This window comes from Athene cunicularia, assembly GCF_003259725.1.
Source record: "Athene cunicularia isolate RWA chromosome 9 unlocalized genomic scaffold, athCun1 chr9_part1, whole genome shotgun sequence".
In the NCBI taxonomy this organism is placed as follows: Eukaryota; Metazoa; Chordata; class Aves; order Strigiformes; family Strigidae; genus Athene; species Athene cunicularia.
The window spans coordinates 15,224,392-15,245,655 of NW_020799110.1; the positions used below are offsets into that span (position 1 = coordinate 15,224,392).

A 21,264-nucleotide genomic window follows, 5' to 3' on the forward strand; every position below is an offset into this window, starting at 1 on the left:
TCCTTAGTTTGGCATATTATATTTTCTGGCACATTCTTGGTTGTGCTTGTGGATATATTTTACTATTTTAACCTCCTTGATATAATACAAATATTACATGATATCTTTAGTTTATCTATTTTCTTGTTTCCTGAGAGGCAAGCAGCAACACTCGACATTTTGCAATGACCAGAACAATGGAATGAAACAGAAATAAACCTGCTGATTCTTTATAACAAATTTGTTGTATTGCAGCAAAAAAATCTAAAATCAAAATAAAGTAGTTCAGAATAAAACCACTTTGAGCCACATCCACTCAAAAAAGACATTCAGAAATAAGAATAACTGCACTGAAAGCCAGTCTCTGATTTGGGGGGTTTTGTTTCCATTCTGTATATTTGTGCCTATTTTTGGAAGTTCCTTGAGTATTTTCCAAATTTGAAGTCAGTACTTAGACTAAACAATTTTTGTGATGACCCAATACTATTGTTATTAAGTTCTTATATTCACGCAGTTCCATCTCAGACAAGTATTACACTCGCAATATCAATAGGAATTTTCTTCTGTGAGGACTACAGACTCTATATTATTTTATAACAATTAGTTGGTTTATTTCTCAGAATATAAATATTCTCTTTTCTTCATGGGACCATTATTGTTAGGTTATAATTCCTTAGTTTTATGGGATTGTTATCAACAAAAGCAATTGGGCGGAGGGAGAAGCCCTCAGTTCTCTGTTGAATGACGTGGCTTAATCATAATGAATGGAAGTAGTCCCAAGGATATGTATTTGTGGTGTAAAATCAAGACAGTCATATTGTGCCTTTAATGCTGTCTCAAATAGATACTCTCATTATTGTATTCTGAGAAATTCTCTACCTAGTATGCCTCAAATCTCATTCTAGTCATTATAAATTAGCAATGCAGAGGCTGAAAAGCAGCAGCAGCAGCAGCATACTCTGATACTGAGTAAATAATGACAACTGTGTGTTTCCCAGGAGAGGGTCCTTCCTTTATGATAAACCAGTAAACTGAACAGGTTTCTCACTATCTGATTCAGGAGTTACGACTATTAAAAAAGTTTGAGATTATTTGCAGTGACTACTGCATCTGACAAATATTGAATTACAACGCTTAGTCTGTGTAACCAAAAGCTTATTCCTTTTTTTTCATGTGCTGTTGTGTTGTGTTTCATCAACTTCAGAGACAACGATGCAAAATAATGCAATGTGACACCATGCAATACAATAAGACGTGACATAACACATTAGAAATTTAAAGAATGAAAAGCTTCAGTCAATTCAGAAAATAGGAACCCTGTCCAAATTTATTGTGACAAGTAAGAACAGTGCAAACACTAAACACTGTTTTCAAACCAGAGGGCACCATTGTTTTTTGACCACCCAAACTGCTTGCAGATACTGCCGTCATCTTTATTTTTAGTTTAATAGGCACAGAGCTGGGAGCTCTTTCAGTTCGGGTGGTGGTTTTGTTTTTTTGGGGTTGTCCTCTCCCCTTCCTCCAGCCTGGCGTTAGTATTTAAATATCTAAATTGGCATCTGAATGACTTGGCGTGATTGTCGGCAACTTTCCATTCCAAACAAACCTGTTCCTTGACATTTCAAAAAGATGTATTGCTAACATACATCCAAGGATTTTGTAAAAATCCAATTCTGTGAACACAGGCTCAAAATGGGTGAACAAAAAAGCATCTGTGTTAGCAGAAAAGAAGTGTTTTCAGTCCATATCTAGGGTATGCTAATTGAAAATCTAGAAACAGCCTGCTTTCCTGTAGAGTACTAAAATGAATTGGAATATGAAACAACTCTCTTAAATCTGACTACTCCAGACTTTTCTTCTTCACATTTTCACTGTCATCTATTCATATCTGTCTGGTGATATTTAGGTCTGCATTAATGGATTAAAGTCCACATTGATCTCAGTTGGAAAATATGAGTTGCTGTTGCTGATCACCCTGTGCTATTGCCAAAGCCTTCTCCTTTGCTAGTAAAGTCAGATTCTATTGAAGTCTATCCCAAATAGTCATCTGTATAAACAATGATATGTGATTCTAAACTTCAAGCACATTTTCTGTCCAGCTGTACTAACCATTTTTATGTAAGTTTTATTTAAGGGCAGCACTACCATGCCGTGAAGTCAGACAATGAAGAGATTAAAACTATTTTTTTTTAAGCCATTTTAGGGCCTGGATGGCTCATTTGATCGGACACTGGCCTTTCATCACAGGGAATAGCGGCTCATGTCTAGCCTTGACCATTGTGCTCAGAAGTAATCTTTATGTGATGCTTATAAAATGTTTATAATGAAATGAGTACAGGGATTCTTGGTTTACTCGTCAGTACAGTGAAGAAGAACAGGGAGCTGTCAACTAGTGTATATGCAGGTGAAAATTAAGTCTCCTGAAAGGGATTTTAAAAAGTGAAAAGCTCATACAAGAACCTAGCTAAATGAATAATAGACAGGTGACTGCTAAAAAACACATCTTCCCGGGCAAATCAAAATTCAATAGTAGAGCAAGTCCTTCTAAATCAATAAGTGCTATAAAAATCTCTGTGGACACTTATTTTTGTGCACAAAAGGATAAAATTCAATGTTCATTGAGATGGAAGAACAAATAAATTAGTTAAATATATGTTCGTCTGTGCTGCTTCTGCCACTTTTTAAAAAATAATGATTCTGGACCTGATCCTTAGCTAAATGACACATCTGATTAGCTCCAATAGGTGGATTATTTGGTAAATCAGGTAGTAATATATAACCATATAACTATTTTTCAGAGCTCAAACTGTCATTAATTGAGTTCTGGGTATTATCAGCTGAGAAAATGGCTCAAAAATATCCACCTACATTTTAACAAGAATTGGGATCCAAATGGGTACAGTTGTAGCAGAAAAACTGTAATGAATGTAAGGCTGCTTGAGCATCATTCTAGACTTCATTGCCCTCAGGTAGAATAAAATTTGATACTGATGTGATTTAAAACCAGCCTGTACTGTATTTAGGTGACTAGCCACAGTTCATTTGAAATCTGGCTTGTAAGTGTTATTGTCAATTTAAAGAATTACCCACAATCATACAATCACATTATACTGAATCTTCAGTGCACCCGGAGAAGCAATTCCCAGGAAAACAATCTTCCAACTTTCTGTATTTTTAAATGTACTCAAAGAGCAACTTAATTAGTGTTTTTCAAAATCTGGTTAGAATTTTTTATTTTCTCCTTATAGGTTTAATGCTTATGAACTTGGTAAGTTAAGACAGACTATCAAAAATTGATAGGCTTTCTGTGAGCTAATTGTTGGGTGACATATTAATAAGCTGCTTTAAAAATATGAGAACATAGTTTCAAGTTTTATGGAATAGCTAAATTATTGTCAGCCAATGAGACTTCACATATATACATATAAACATATGTATATGACCATGTAAAATACATTCACATTATATAGATAACATTTATAAAGTAGACTCAGCTTTAGCTGGTGATGGAAAAATGCTCCAACAGGTTCCTGGGGCGGTACCTGCTCCCCCATCCTGTGACACGGGTGCAGATGCACTGCAGAGAACCTCCCCTACTGGTTCTGCACCCTTCAGAGCAGAGGAGGGACCCCAGGGGTGAGTTAGCAGTGGGAGAAGAGCCATGGACTTCATCCTTAGCCAATGGCCTTCACAACTGAATGCTTGAATTTACAGAAGTACTAGTAGCACTTTTCTTCTGTACAGGGAAGTTATTTGGGAGACTGCAAGCCTCTTGTCACCCCCCTGGGATGGTTTGGCTTCAAACTGTGCCTTCCAAATAGCAACTTGCAACTGTCATGGCCTACTGCTTATATTGTAATTTATGAACTCAGCGGTGAGTAAAATTGTTGTGTATTCTCTATTCTTGCAGTTTCCAAGTGCAGGTTCCTCTGTAATAGCCTGCCATTTGAATGAAAGTAATGGGGAGGGGTGGGGAGAGGAGGGCTATGCCTATTTATTCCTTGGTTTCTCTGCTACAGCTGCCAAGAAGAGAGCAAACTCTAGTGGTGTCTTTTGTGATGTGGACATCTGCCCACTAAATCTGGATAAGCCCACCAACATGTTCCATGTAAGTCACAAGACAACCATCACATAGTAATGACTTCCAGTCACCAAGGGCCTGCCCAGATTTCAGCCTCTGACTCAGAGGTGAAAGGCTTTCTCTAACTCCGTGTTCCCCCGAGGTCACCAGTACCTTACCAGCTCACAAGTTAATGAATACAGTCAGAAAAGAATAAAAACACTCTGCAGACATTTTATGTACCAGACTCTGGAATCAGTTTTTCCACTGTGTTTTCTGCAGCTTCAGTGACATCAGCACAAATATAAAAATTGTATAGCCAATATAAAAATTATCTACACCAGCTCTTGGTAGAAACCATTGATTTTTAATTTTTTATTTTTATTTTTTAATGTGTACCTTCTCACTGCTGGCTTCTGGAAAAAGCTGCCTTGCAATTTGTAAGGATAATTAGATGATACAGAGCTGACTGCTGCATGGAATGGAGGATCAGTTTCTTAATACTTGCCTGTAGTGGAATTAGAACTAGAGCAGGAAAGGTCTACAAATTGCATGGGATTTTGAAGCAAACAGGAAACTGAATGGCAAGTGTTATTTTTGCGTAATATAAATATGGATCAACTGGTCTTTGAAAGCAGTAGAAATGCTGATGAAACAGCAGAATCTGACCCACTAGTTTAGGTAGTCCTTTTACAGGTGTTAATAAAAACACACAGATATGCCAGAGTAACATCTTCAAACCACACAATGGATGTGAAATAAGTCACTAGTACTTCAGGCAATGCTAATTTTGTTAATATTTAGAAATATGTTTTAGGTTCAAATTAAAAGGGGGTGGGGGGTGGGGGTGGTTTCTTATCTTTTCATGAATTAGATTCTGAACAGGAAATCAGATGTTAGGAAACAGAACTTCTTCCCTCCCGGCTTGAATAGCCAGGAGTTCTGAGAAAGCAATATTCAACAACCGATACTTTCAAAGTATCTCTTTAATGTGTATATTCAGGTCCTGCAAAGGCAAACAAGCTCTTGACCTCACTTTTTCATTGATGAGAAAAAGGTTATATGTTACTGAGGCTATATTTTGCCATAGCACAGATTATTACAGCATGTAAAGTAAAGATTATCAGGAAAAGACAATTTTTAAAAATCCTACATTCTAAGTTATGAAAACACCCACCCTACTGCTTATTGTTTTAAAATCCTCAGTTAGGGCTCTGTGTAGGGAACAGGAAAGCTGAACAAAAATGTTTTTAAATCCACATAGTGCTATTTTCTGTAAAATGGCAGAGAGATTTTAAAATTATTAAGCTTTTTGCATTCTCATGTGAGTAATCTGCCTTAGTATATAAATGAAGGGAAAATAAAACCCAAATAATAGCTGATCTTTGCTATGGTGTCCAGATTAGAACCATGTTCTGTGCAGAAGTGATGGGCATGCAAGCCCTGCGTATCAGGAGATCTGTCTGGCACTCATCAGGCAGTGTTACTTGATCACAGCTGGATAAAAATGCACACCCAGGGCAAATCTGTAAACACCAGCTTAATCTGCATGGGAAAAGTTACTGTCATCTCCTCCGACAGAAAAAGCCTTCAGGACACATTCCAGCAGTAACAGTCACTTCAGTTTGTTACAAATGTTGTCAGATTTAGACACAAAACCATTATAGATGTCAAAAAGCTACAATTGAAAAAATAAATGTATTGCTTTTTAGGTATTTTATTTTAGAAAAATGAGGAAAGTGAGTAGTTTTATCACTGTGACCAAAGGAGTGTGTATGCTGAGGGAGGAGGGATCCCTATCATACAGTACTAGCTAACAAGGCTACATTTTAGACTGTAATTCACAGTTCTCTGAGATAGATTCTTTTTTATATCAGGACATCTTAAAGAGATTTTTCTTTAGGGGAGGGATTGTAATTTGGATAACATTTTGTAGAGTCTTCTTTGTGCATAAATTAAAAACAACTCTGTCTTTAGGACATACCAAAACCTCCTTTGCTCTTCTTATGCTTCTATCAATGGTCGTATTTGCAATTGCAAGACCAAAGCCCATTAATTCTGTGATCAGCCCTCAAAAATACCCAGAATCACTTCATCATCAGAATAGCTATAAACAAATGGGGAGTAAAAAAAAAAAAAAAGGTTTTAATCAACTCCAGGCAGTTTAACTAAAATAATGCAGTTACAGATTCATAGTTTGCTCATCTTTTTCAAGCAGATATTCCTGTTTCCCTCAGAGATTATGCATATGTGCAAAAAAAGAGCAAGGTTTGGGACTTGATTCAGCTATCCAGGAATGGCAATGGGAAACTTTCGTTTAAATTTAATGCAAGCCGGACCAGACCCAGAATTCCCAATGTGAAAATCCTAATGTTACAAATTCCCTCTCTGACCTCATAGCTTCCCTTCTACCCTCCCATGCCCACACTCATGCTTAACGGCACCACAGAATGACTGGTTTCTGCAATGTGTTAAATAGGAGGAAAGGGAACATTCAGAAGAAAACTAGGTATTTGGGGCTTTCTTCAACCCAAGATTAATGTCAAGAGATTTTTCTTAGCATTAGTGTCAGTGCTAGCTAGGAAAAATTATCCCATTAGAGGGCCCCCATGAATAATTCATGAGGCCCAATTTAGTGTTAGTACTGAGGGTGAGAGATAAACAGGTGATAGAGTTTGTAGGGAAACCACTGCGCTTGGCATGGTATTTTGGTGTTATTAATATGACTCTTTTTAAATCTGTATATGTATTAGAGGAAGGAGACATAACATGTTTTTTAAAACTCGGTTTACTGTTCAACTTTGAGTTGAGGATCTATGTGATCTGTATTTCCAAATCATTAGTGATGAGCTATTCCCCCTAAGTGCATTAAAGTAGAAAGCTCCATAGACAAGCTGGTAATTTAAGGGCTGTGTTTGGCAACAGGATTCCTCACTTCTTTGCTGTTCTCTTCTAAATCCATTGTGAGGATGGAAGAATAGTTACTGAATGTAGCAATTAAGGGTTTTTTCCTCCCCAAATTAAAAGTTACATTTTTGCAATAATTGCAGTAGTTGAATAATTTATGTCCATTTAAAGGGAATAGCACTTAGCACTGGTGTTTACTGAAAACCTTTTTGTGTTTAGTGTAAAAAGGTGAAAACAAAAGTGGTGCAGAAGAGGTACAGAGAGGCCTGTGAACATGATTATTATTGTGCCTGTGCAAATCATCAGTCTTCAACAAGTCAATTGACTTCTTTAAATTATGGCATGAGTAGGTATATTCCAGTCAAATAGAAGTTACTAGAGATGGTGCCAGGAGTGGTTGAACCATCTCAGTTGGTCACACAGAAAGCGCCTAGTAAGGCTGTAGTAAGGAGCCTTTAATTTAAGCAGTATGTCCTGCTTATTATCATGGATTTAGAAAACCAAAAAGAAGACAAGAGATGCGCAGTAGCTAAAAATGACTGTGTGTTACACCTTTTGCATGCTGTAAAGCCATGCATGTCCATGTCATGCCATTGCTCTGCAAGCCTCTTTCTTTCTGACCAAGCTAATCATGGGGAAGTGGCTACCAGCCACTCCTCAGTTTTGTTTCACTTTCTATATTTTGCTCTTCTTGCTTTTAGTTAGAAATACCAATAGAAAGAGGAATTCAAAGTTCTGGCAACTCTGAATGGACAGGAGAGACCTTACGATGCACATGCTTGCAATGTGATTGTTTCCATTTTATCATACCAATTTTTGCATTCAGCCATAGGATATGATTCTGATTTGCACCAGTGTAATTCCATTACTACTTCCAAGTTGCAAGGACGGCAACTGAGATCAGTATCTGTCCTCCTGGGTTTATTCTGTTATATATTTACTGATGATTGAGTGCTACAAAAATGCCAGTAGGATTTTGCTCTAAATAAAAATTATGTCATTGGATTTGTGGCCTCTATTGCCAAGATCTGTGAGCTGTCAATCCCAGATGCTCATTCCCATGCAGTAGCTACAGTTTGCATGGTTGAGCTGGTTTCATCCAAAACTAGGATGTCTCCACCAGTGAGTGATTGGCCTAGAGGCATGAAGTGACAGGACAGTACTTCAAAATTAATTTACTTAAGTGATGTTGCTGGTCTTTCTGGAGTGGTCACCTCTGTGGGACATTGATTTTGTAAGCTAAATGCACATTTCTCAGTGTATAATAATCACTATCCCCTTAAGCCCCATAGGGCGACATAAATCTACTTTAAAAAAATTCTGTAGTGACATGTCCATGCATATGATAGTTCATGTTCCTATAGTAAAAACACCAGCAACTCTCCAAATTTCTATTCGTGAAAACAACACCAGTATGTCATGTCTCTAGTAAAAAAAATGTATTTTTGTAATTGTGCTTCATGAATTATTACAAAAGCTGGACAAATAAAAATATTCTCTGCTTTCAGGCTTATCCTCAAAGTAGATAAAAAATTAAAACGAAATGCAATCTTGTGATCCAGGTGTTGAGGTGAATCATGATACAGCACACAGAGAATAGGTTTAAAGCATCAGACTGAAAATGTATTAACCTAATTTTAGAATTCCATGCGCCAATCAAGCAGTCCTGGTGTCCCATCTGTAGAAGATATGGCCTCATGCTGATGACAAGAGACAGTTTTCTTTCTACCTCTGCTCTTCAAGTCACCCAGGGGATTCAGCTCACTGCTCAGCAGGAGTAAGGATAGGGATAAAGGATTCTTCTCTCTTCATTAGGCTTAAAATGTTCCTCCTGCTGCAGGGATCATGGTTAAATATCACTAGACCCCCAAATTTGAGTTTACCTGGGGATCTGCTCCATGGATTTGTCGAGAAGCTGAAATGGTGACGATGACACACAGATATCCCCTTGCCATGTGCTCCCGCAAGTCCCCACAGTGATATACTTTTACCCTAAGGAAAGGGGGAAGAACAAACACAGTCAGTGAGGTTGGTTGCTTCTTTATGCAGGTGAGTACAAGTTCTCACAATAAGGGAGTAGTCAAGATCTAGTTTTCACTGCAAAGGATGGTCTGTCTCCCTCCCTCCCTCCCTCCCAGGCGTTACAGGCTGCTAGGAATATATTTGCTTGCTTCGCTGGTGAAGCACTATTCCTGAGGTGTGGGAAGGATGGCATTCTGATACACTGGCATTTGGGCATACTTTTCTATAAGATGACTGTGTTGCCCAGTTGTACAGAATATGTGTATGTAACTTTTTTTTTTTCTTTTTTTGATAGTTGATAGGTATGTATACTGTATCTGTTTATTCAGGTATAAGAAATAGGCACTTCTGCAAGTTTGGGAGTATCTGTTTTTTCTGTTGCATTTTTTTGAGGTGCTAGGTAAACATTATTCTGTAAAAACGCTCCTACCTTGGGTTATGCTTGGCACCAATTTACATTGTAATATTACTGACACTGCCATTTAATTTGCCTAGTTGCCTATGGTCTAAGTGTAGGTAATTTACAAACCTTTAACAATGTTCAGCTTTCCTAAATGGTAGGGAGAACTGCAATTACACTTAAAATGCACTGGTGCACTATGTGTCAGCAAAAAAAGACCTACAAAAGACATAATTACAATGTAATTGCCCACAAGTTCATGAAGTAAACATACATTATTAGAAGGCACTCATCTATTCAATTTAAGTGACATTACAGATAACATATTGCATAAATAAGAAGCCATTTTGTGACTAGTTAGTATAATAATAGGAGGTGAAATTAAAATGTGGTATATGCATTCCTAAGAGCCCTTCAAGCTTAGCATCTGCTCTATAGTGGCTTGCATTATGCTCCATTTCCAGTTTTAAACGTTTGAATATTCCCCAAATATATACACCCTTTCCTCGTGTGATGACACCATATCGTCCTGAATCATTTTGTTGGGTTTCCTGCTTGCTGAGAAAGCAGTGTGTATCCCATGTTCCCAGTCCCTTGATGAAGCAGCTCAACTCTTCCTGCAGCGCCCTGGAGAGGCATCAGGCTCTATCGCAGCCAGAATTGTGAGTTTGGGGCCAGCATTATTACCAAAACCAAAGTTGTCCCCTTAGATTATGCTTGTGTTATTCAGGACATGATTAGTATCAAACCCCACTTTATTTAAACAAAAAACCCCTGAATTATTGAACTATTGTTACGTTCTGTGCTCTCACAGTGAAAAACACAGTTTTGTTTGAAAGTCAGGCAAATATCTTAAGGCTGCTGGAGCCAACTATTTAATGTTTTACTTTTCTTGTGTGACCTTATAAGCAGTCTGACACAGTGTAGGTCCGGAGTAGATTGTTTATTTTTAATTTGCTCATAACAGCCTTCCTTGCCAACTTTTACAAACAATGTGATATCATAAATTTTTACTTGGGATTCCACTCTGTGGAACAGAGCTCAGATTTTTTTTTTCCTTTTACCTCTTTCACTAGATAAATACAATAGTGGATTACAAACTTGTTAAGTATTTCCTTTTGGAAAACATTGTCTGATACTTGATATTGTACCAGGGCTCAATCTAAATTGCTTTAATTCCTTGTACCTGCTGTGTAGTTAGATGAGATCAACTAGACAGACCTTTCCCATTGGTTAAAGGTCAAAAATAGCCTAAAGACATGTTGTTTACAGCACATCATATTGCGAAATACACTTTTCATAGAAAGCATGGCCATATTTTTGTTAGCATGGATAAAAAAAACAGCTCTGTGGATATAATTACAGATGATTATTTTTAATCACAAACCTATTTTTAAGAAAATGTAGAAAAATAAAATTCACGGGAGAATATTTTCATTATTATTTTACTATAATCATTAATAGATTATATAAAATGTTGGTTTATTTCCCAGTATTTGAATAGATTTGAGAAATCCCAGACACTTCAGAGGAAGAGTCATATTCTGATGACAATAATATAACTAAATAACTTCACTAATGTCTGGTCCTACGCAAAATTATAATGGAGTCCCTGATGGCTGAAATAATGACTGACATTGTTGTTTTTTTCATTTTAATTATTGTTGCATGACAAGATGGAAACTAATCAGTTTATTTAAACTTTTCAAATCATTTCATCCTTCAAAAGAGAATGAAATTATTAACAAATTTTTTAATGTTTTGTAAGATAATTTTGTAAATGTTTTGTAATCTTTGTTTTGCAGAACTGAATGACAAACAGATTAAGGTCATCTTTGCAAAGAGTATACATATTTTAAAAACTCAAAAAAACCCACAAGGAAAATTAAGAAATGTAAAGGCTGGGTTGTTGGGGTTTGGGCTTTTTTTTGGATGATGGTTTGAATTTTACACTAGCCTAAAATAGATGAGATTCATTGGTCACCAAAATATCGATATCATCATATTTTCAGATATTTATATTAATTTTTACTTTTTTAAGGAAAAGTTCTCAAAATTCTTGCTAATTAATATAAACATCAAGAATGCACATCAAGCACTTTAGTATTAGATTTTGTATTTAGCGTACGTTTCCTAGGCAAGACTTATTTCTAGGATATTTTCTACAAAAGATGGAACCTAAAAGTTTTTCATCTTTCTTCTACACTGGAGCTCAAAATCTCAGTATTTTACTTGAAAATGGTTATATGGATCTACCAGAACTATTGAAACTTTTCTTGCAGCATTTAAGCTGGAAAATGGCTTCTTTTATTAAGCAAAATCTTTCATGTTGACAATTTCAAAACAAGTTAGTAATATTTTTTATTTCAGAAGTCATGTTCATTGGTAGGTGCTATCTCATTAAGCTGGCCTTTCATTCTGATGAGAAAACCAGAAAAGCATTGAGGCTTGGATATAACCATTATTCCTTTAAAATTGGGGGTTGCATAAACCTAGATTTTAAAAGTGTTCTTATATTAAGTAGAATTTATAGAAATGATGGAGGCTATTCATGTGCTGTGGCTTGAGGACCGGGATTTAGACGCCTGTGTTCCTTCTATAGTTGGGGAAGACACAGGCATCTCCAGGGAAGGATTTGTCAAAGTTAAATAATTACAGGATTTCTTTACAGGGAAAAGGGCTGCTAGAATGGACTGTGTCAAACAGTATACTACTAGAAGAGTGAGAGTTATGTCTATGAAATATGAAAAGATCTGGAGTTATGTCTATAAGATATGGAAAGGCCTTGCAGTGAAGTGTTAGTTACATGGTAGATAACGTTCCAGTGATGAGTTTGACAGACAATAAACGTAAAGTCCAAATGTAACATCTGAAGTAAAAAAGGACATGAATTTTCCAAAAATAGAGACATTGTTTGGTGGTGTTGACATCCTTCCAACAGTCACATCTGTTTACACAAGTCATGTCTGAGAGGAGGGAATAACATTTTCAGTTTTATATGGCTTGACATTTTTGGAAGACTAGACAGGGGAAGATCTGGTAATTCTGTAATTTACAACATTAGGTAATTAAAGCACTGAAGAGGAGGAAAAAAACCCAACAAAATTATGATGAAGAGTGACTTTCAGACATTTGTTATGGCACATTTGCATCGCATGTGAAATTCCCTGAGTTTTCATAAAAGATATGTGCTACAGCCTTGAAAAGCCTGATTTTATTGCAGAGGAGAGCTCTCAACTCCAGTGATCTCCAACCAGCTACATGACAAAACACCCTTACATGCTGACTTTTGAGGTGCTTTGACAAATCATGATTAGCTAATTTTTTGATGCATTTGTTGGTACTGGAAGCTTCCAACATCCTGAGATATGAAACCAAAATCAGTGGTAATGTCAGATAGCGTATAATTTTTGAATATTCTTGATGATATCTTAAATTCACTTTTTGTGCTTAATTGTTCTTGGTTTACCTTTTTTAGTTATCGTTTTACAAAAAAATTGGTGCATACTTTAAAACAGAGCTTAAATGGAATAAGTGGATCTTAAACATTCAGCAGGTGGAGAGTATGTGTCTAACGTGGACAGCAGAGTCCATGTTTGTATTTTATATGACAAGAAGCAGTAAGTTGGTAATTAAGTAAATATTGTAATAAGTATGGCCCTGACATCCACTTGAAGCTTATAACTCCCCAGGGAACAGATGCTTAATTTGTGGCCATGATAATAACAACCTAATGAACCTCCCATCTTACTGGATGGCTTAATAAACTTCAAAGAAAACAAAACAAGAATCTATGAGTAAAAGTACATCCTTAGCTTTTCATTAAATAAAATGAACATGAGTCAAGGCCCAGCATGGCTTCCAAAGTTAAAGCTACCAACTACAAAGCAAATGTATGCAGAGAAATGTACAACAAAAGACATAGCTTTTAAACCTCCAGTTGAGTTTCCATAAATGTTGCTTACAAAAGCTACCATTCTCTATGTTAACAAAAAGTTGTGGATATGTTCTTCACTAAATCCTCTTTTCCCATATAATCCACCTTGTGCACTTTACCTCAAGTGTGTTTTATCTGATCTAATCCTGGACTCATTCATTCTCAGATAGAAGCAACAGGATTATTTCACACTTAAACTAGGCCCAATCTTTCTGTGGTTCCATAAGAGGACACCTGGGTAATGAGAAATTATCTATGGAACAAAAGATTAAGCAGGTGCTAGGAAAAAAAAATAATTCTTTCAAATACAGCAATTTTTAAGGAAAAGATAAAACATTTTTATCCAGAAAAGTGTTCATAGGAGGCACTACATTTTGAAATGAATGAGCTTACACTATATTTAATACCAATATTACTTGGCAAATGTTTTATTAGAAAAAAAACATATTCTGTTTCAGTCACCCTAAAGCGACATTGATTTCCCTGGAGTTAATCTGGATTTTAATGGGTGTAAAGTGTGCAGCATACGGGATATATCAGAGCATTAGTTTTAACGAGGTCAAAGAGACCACTCAGACCCAGTCATATCTGTCTTGTTCTACCAGCCCTTACTTTAGCACACTTTCTGTTAGTGGGAGGAGGAGGGAGGCTTCGCAAGCTCAGTAAATCAGCTTCAGATTTTTTTCTCCTTTGCAGTAGAGGACAAGCCAACTCAGAAATAAAATCAGAGCCCTCTGCTCCCCTCCAAAGTTGTGGTACATGGATTAGTATGAACCAAATTCGGTCTCCTTTGTTTGACTCAGCAGAAATATTAAATGCGTGTATCTGTTTCACCTATATCTATAGCTTTATTTACATATCTATGTCTGTGTCTCCTTTGGCTTTTAGAGACCACAGAATCACCTCAAATATTGTCTTCTATTTATTTCCAGTGTATATCTTGATGTGGAGGTGTGAAGGCAGAGCAACAATTTACTGTTTTAAAACAGTGGGCCCGTTCCTCAGGAGACATAAACCAGTATACTATGTCATTATTTCCCAGTCATTCTCTCCTTCCCTGTTGTCACCAGCCTCCTTATGGACCAGTGTACAATAGCAGAGAATTTGCCCCTTAACTCCATGGGCACAGTGGGACCATGAAATGATGGCTTGACTTTCTGAGTGGTGGTCCTTTGAGTTTTCTTATCTCCAAAGAAATACAACAGAAGTACAGTATATAAATAGTTTCACAGGATTTGAATGAATACATTACTAGATTATTACGCTAGAGATTGAAAACAGATACAGATTAGAAAGGGGGAAAAAAAAAAGTGTGGATGTGATCTAAATCCTCAGGCCTCAGGGTACAGACTAATCTTCTGCTTAACTGGCTAATAGGGAAGAAATGTCCAGTAGGTTATCATACGCTCCACGGTACAGGTTTTGTTCTTTTTTTTCTTTGTAATACCCAGCACCACGTGATGACTGTCACAGAACAAAAGACTGAATGGTCAAGAGTTGCAGGATTTTTATGGTCTGTGTCTTGCTCAGGTGTAAAGATGAATTTGGAGTTTATCCTGGGCTTGCCGTTTTGACAGTGAGGGTCCTGGTGCTGTAAGTTTTAAGTTTCCCTGGATGTATGGAGGGAAGTGAGAGTGCTCAGCACCTTGCAAGGGTACTGATCTATGGCTTGATAGTAGAAAGCAAGACCACCAGATTCAGAGGTCTGTTTTCCTAAAGCACTCAAAATAATAGCCTAGTGCTAGAATTTTAAGTCATTACTTAACTCACGATGCCTGCTTTGTAGAAGCAATGGTGCCTTAGCAATGCAAAGCTTCGATGTGGAATTTTATTATCAAAGCTAAAATGTTGTACTGAGAACTGAAGTGAAAAGCTATAAATGCCTTCTCCTTTGAACTGTATACAGATGCAGTTATATTCATTATCAAGGCTTGTAAGCCATTTTTCAAACTGACTTGTAGGTGAGTCAATATGAATAACCATTTTTTAAAGTTTATTTCCATATAAGCTGAAAATAAATAAATAAATAAATAAATAAATAAATGCATTTTTACATTATTATTATTATTATTATTATTATTATTATTATTATTATTATTATTATTATTATTACACAGATGGAAAAAAAATGTGACTTTAAAGTTTGTTTGTCCCAAATAAGAACTTTGATTCTTTAAATACTTTAAAAACATTAAATGAAATAAATTCATGATTTTTTGGTGAAAATAATTAATAAAAAGTTTCAGTTTGAAAATTATTTTGTTCCTGATCATGTAGAGGCGTTTTTTTAAAGTAGAATAATTCCCAAATTCATTAACTGAGAATGGTTGCTAAATTTTTGTTTTCTTCTGTGTGGGACAGCTCATTTATGCACTATTTTATCTAACAGTTCAATGCAGCATATTGTCCCCCAGATATGCTTCTGTTAAGATCCTATAGATGAAAGACAAATAGAAACACATAGAAAGGCAAAATCAGAATAATGTTAACACTGATGAATGAGAGTATGAAATTAATACTCATTTTTCCTAATAAGCATTTGGCAGTCTGGAAATAGTTTCTTTTACTTTCAATAAGGCAAGCTCTGCTTGCCATCTTGATCTCCCCAGGTCCTTCCAGCTGGTGGCACAATCCCAGAACACTGACTAAAAGGGTGGAGAATGGGAAAATAGAGTAAATAAGTTAATATCTAGATCTCAATAATGTACAATTAATAGTCTTTCTAGAAATGACTGAACATGGAGCAGCAATTCTCTGTGACCTGCAGGAATTCCTCTAATCAAGGGACAAGTAGATTGATTTAATGAATTATCCTTCTCAAAACTGGGAGCGGTAATACAGTACCTGCAGTTTAGTGTTATTTAACCCAGGATGTGTTATCCAGGACACGTACAGAAAAAAGATCGTAACAATTTTTTGGACTTGTCATCCAAGAGCAGTTAACAGAAATGCAAACAAAGTTAGGCCCGTTGACTAGGTATGATGAAATTTTAAATTAATTTCTGGAGTACAATTTCATGTTCATTTCAAAATTTATAACATTAGTAAATAAAAAATTAGTATCAATAGCCTTCAAAGATCTCCAAGCTTTTAAAAATATATTTTAAAGACTGTATTTGATTTTACCTAGCTCACAATAATACATATTTGTCAATATAAAGTTTATTAACCTTACATATGCAGATATTTCCATTTCTTTAAGATAAAATGTTACTTCAAACAGAGATATGGTCTTGAATAATCCTTAATTTATATATACAAGACATGTGTCTGTCAGACTTAAGGCACAAAAATAAACACTGAAATGACATGAAATTCAAGCAAATCAGTTAACTTCCTTGGCTTCTTTCATAAAGTTCAAAAATATAGTAATTGAAAAGGGGCAATCAGAAAGTGTTCCATGGAAGAAATATCACCCTTAAGTACTCAAGACTGAACAGGAAAAAAAAAATCTATTAAGGGTTGTAATCTATTGGTTGCTTCTCTCTTGTAACTGAATAATGCAATAAACCAATGGCTATTTCTCTTGGAACTATGCAACTCTTTTAAAGCTGATAATCCTTTATAGTCTGGTTGGGAAAAAAAAAAAAAAAAGTCCTTTGAAACAATGTTTTGGAAACATCATGACAAAAGATACTACACTAATATTGTCAGACTTAATTTTTGATTAGTTAAAAACTGTTTGCTCTTTCTTCTGTATAATGTCCCTCCATCTATGCAAGGACCCCTAGTTATAGTTTGGATGTGAAGTTTAAGAAATAAATATTACTTGCATAAATAAGACAGAGATGGGCATATCTATATATAAGTAAAAATATCTATACATATATATAATTATATGCTATAACTCATCTATCTCTATGCTTTACTGACCAATAGATAGTGGCAATTATCTGTGTATAGGTACATGTATGAGAAAGTGAGAACAGATGTCCATGATTATGGAAGTTATGGTAATTAACAGTACATAAATGAAACAAGTTTGGTTTTGTTGATGTGTCACTTACACACTGCTCCTCTTGAGCATTGGGTTACATCCTGTACACGATCGCCTTATTGTCTACTGTCATAAAAATTCCAGTTTTGTTTCTGAGCAGTCACAGAATGGGACTTGCCAGCTGTCACGGAAAATGTATTCAGTTTCATTTCCACTTAATTTATCTAATCTTAATTCTATTATTATTTTATTACAATTATTTAAGTGCTTGGGGCAACAATCTAAAGTAAAAACAAATAAACAGTAGGAGTTCCAGATAATTTGTAAGTGATCTGAAAGGTCTAATGGAAACAACATCATTATTGCAGTTTTATTTTTTGAAAGGTTAATATTATAGAAGCTTCATCATTGCTGCTATAGTTAACAGTCTGTCAGCACTGACATGTTAAATTCCTGCTTCATGAGATTAATGGCTAAACTATAAAAACTCACTCTGGATAGGGAAAAAAAGGTTGTGAAATAATGTTTAGACGTTCAAAACCTTGTAACTACAGGCCTTGTATCACCTTCATTTTCAGCACTATCAACTTGAAACACAGAGGAGCATCCAAGCCCATGATTAAGTCTATTTCTGTCCTGCTCAACACTTTCATGCAAAGGCACCTGCTAGCTTTCTTGACTGTAATGAAATCTGAACAAGGGCTTAAAGAACCAATAGTCCAAGTGTTGCATCAAACTGAGATGAATTTGTGGTTTGGTGTCCTGTGCTCAGCTGCTCGTCTCTCCTCACCCTCTTCAGCAAAAGCTGTGAGTAGCCGCATTCAAAGCAGTTCATAGCCGTCCGCTGTCTCACGTTCAAAGCATGGGTTTGTGGGCTTTTATGCTTAATTATAACTGTTAGGTTTTATTTAATCTCTGAATCTAGTCACATTTGCTGCCCATTTTACTTCTCCAACACCTTTGTTACCTTGCCTTGATCCTCCCCATAACATGGCTGGTTTAGGATGCCTTTCAGAGGAACTTGGTTTCTCGTTTTCTCTTTCTAATGCAGTAAGTTATTTATTTCTGACGTCACAATCTTGGTTTAAGATCTTTTTTCTCTTTTTCCTTATTTTTTTACTCAGCCTTGTGTCAGCATATACATGTTTCACAAAAGCACAAAATAAAAATATATAAAGGCAGTAATAAATCAACTAATTCAAAATTAAGAAATTACTAATGCACAATTTTTACCCTATTCTAGAAATTTCAGGGAAGAAGTATGAAACTGTTAAAATCAAATATTCTATTGGTCACATAAACACATAGTATTTTAAGTTCATCCACTGTGTAATAAGACATTTGATTTGGCCAAGATATTTCTGTAAAGTACCCTGGGCCTGATCTAACCGTCACTGAAGCTGATACAAGGTTTTCTGGCAGTACGGTGTAGGGGGGATCAATGCCTAATTATCACCATACAGATAAAAATGAACGGCTGAATCTGGGGCACTGAGAATTCATAAAGAAGGTTTGGAATGACATCTAAGCTTCTAACTTCTGGGAACTTGAGAAGCATTCAGAATTTCTTTAAAAGTAATTTGGATTTAACTGGAGATAAGAAGCTGCAGACTGTGTTACTTGTCTAAGATGAATATTGTCTCCAAGAGGAGCCGTTACAATGCAGGAAAGGAAAGCAAAATTCCAGAGAGATGACTCAAAAAGTGGTTTATTTAGAAACTGAAATGACTTTGTTTTCTTGCAGAAACCAAATGTGTTAGTTTGGTTTGGATACAGTGTATTGACAAAGGGTGGGTTGTTTTCCCTTTTTATCTAAACCTGATTGGGGAGATACAGAAAAAATAATCTGTCCTGAGAGCAAACAATGATCCAAACTCACTGTTTGCTTGAAATGGCTGACCTTGCTAGGAAGATGTATCCACACAGATGATCGTGCCTCCAGAAGTAGGGAATCCTGGCAAGTGACTCAACGCCTGTGCAAGCAGTTGTAGGGCTCTTTGTTCTCACTCTGATCAGAAGCTGTGCAGCCCTGATAGGCAAGCAGTGTGCCTGGGGAAGTCTACTCTGCAAAGCCTGGCCCACGTCTCCTCCTACTGCAGTTCTTCTGAGAGGAACCGATATTCTCTCTCTCCAAAGGGACTAGGGAAAGGCACAATGTGACAAAATCCATGCCCCCTGTAGTGGCACAGCCTACCTCAGCACAGTGCCTGGGCAGGTGGGAGCTGTGCCAATGGGCTCCCTGTCCATGGGGCTGGAGCTTTCATGTCTGACCCCGTTCTGTCACGGTGGATGCTATGTTTCCTCCTCTGTTTGGCGTGAGAAAGCTGTGAGGCTGTGACACAGAAATCACCTTGTAGCTTGCTATTAAGAAAGTTTAGCAAATTGACTGTTGCTAAAATAAGAGATATGAAAGTGCCATCTGCAGTTCAGTCACACGGGGCAAATCTCACAGGCCTTACGCAGTCAGGACACCCATGGAGCGTGCTCGGCAGGAGCTGACCCGCAGGATAATGGGGATGGATACTGAATGAATCGGAAGTAACACCTGGCCTTTGTCTGGAAAATTACCATTTTTTTAGGCCAATCTTCAAAGCCGAACATTTCTTTAGGACTCTGGAGCCATTGAGGAGGCAGACAAAAGGAAGAGAGTCGTGGAGAGACATGTAAAAGCTGTAGACCCAGGAGAAAGGGCGGGAGGGTATGCAAGAAGGCTGGGGAAACAGGAGTTAAAACCTCACTAAAAAATGCCAGTTCTTCCTGTGTGGATCGGTTTTTCCAAGGGTGAAAGGAAAATGGATTTCCCAATGCATTTAAGTGATTTCATTACACAATTACATGCTTGCCTAAACTTTAGCCACATACTGTTACCCATCCTTGCAAGTAATCAGTTTTGGTCTGTGTTCTACAATATGTACTTAGCTTAAACATAAAATACATTCATGTCTGTGTGCAAAGAGACACTTTCATCAAACTCTGCACTGTTTCTTATTCTAGATGTAAGGAACACATCTTTTGTGGGTGAACATACATACCATAGACAAAGAACGCTTTACCTTTAGAAACATCCAACAAACATTCACTACATATATCTAATTAAGACAAAATGTCACTCTTCTACATTAGCACTCAAGCTTCCAAACAGATGATCACCTCGTTACACTCAGGTGCAACAGAAACCACTGCACAGCTCAACTGGAGGGGTGGATGCAGGATACTTGGCAGTTGCATTCTCACAGATATCTCGCTCTAGTCTGAGACTGATCCAGCATAACATATGAGTAGACTGAAGTTGGTAGAACTATTCAAATCCTTAAAATTTCACACTTTCTCAAATGCTTCATTTTCTGGATCAGGCTCTTATGAATAATTGGGCCCACAGCTTCTTGGACTTTTTTTGGGTGATCAGGTCATAAAAATGAGAATGCCATCTTCGTAGAGACTTAGCAGTCACAAACTGCAAGCCAATCATCAGCCAAATTGCATGCCATCCTTTCCTAAATCAGATTAGTCACAAATGATTACCAATTGAGCCCTAAAATCCTGACATAGTTTGAAAATATACGAGTTTTTATGAGGGTTATCTTAGAGGCCCAAGAGAAAAACAAAACATGCCAGCTTTTACTATATCTGGTGACACTGCATAGCAGCTAAAAGAAAACATCATGGAGAATTTCTCTGTAAAGTTACAATCTTTTCAAGAACAAGTTGGTTAGTTGATATATAGCACTGAAATCTGTCATTGTCAGCATCCACCCTCAGTATTTTTGCCTTGTTGTCTTCATTAGCTCACAGCTCTGTGCCAGCTATTAGTATTTTGAGTATATTATGCAGTTTTGATTTGCACAGGCAGGGAAAAATCTTTCTCATCTGCTGGTGGCACGAGATCTACCCAGCCTGAGTTTTTCTGTGCAGTCTGGTGTGAACTGGAGAGGTTACATCAGCCTCCAGGTTAGGCTCTTAGTCTCAGATAACCTCTACAAGTATTTCAGAGACAATAGGGTGCTGCTGTCCCAAGAAAGCAA

General features: G+C 36.7%; 1 protein-coding gene across 1 annotated transcript in view; it reads left to right on the forward strand.

Moving 5' to 3' along the window:
- The window catches only part of LOC113483533, a 71,046-nt gene that overhangs the window by 18,990 nt on the left and 30,792 nt on the right, over window positions 1-21,264 (forward strand). Inside the window, exons 5-8 of the mRNA XM_026855150.1 lie at window positions 3,228-3,247; window positions 3,999-4,087; window positions 9,939-10,030; window positions 17,821-18,049. Coding sequence (XP_026710951.1) covers window positions 3,228-3,247; window positions 3,999-4,087; window positions 9,939-10,030; window positions 17,821-18,049 — 430 coding nt within the window. The remainder of the gene's footprint in view (window positions 1-3,227; window positions 3,248-3,998; window positions 4,088-9,938; window positions 10,031-17,820; window positions 18,050-21,264) is intronic.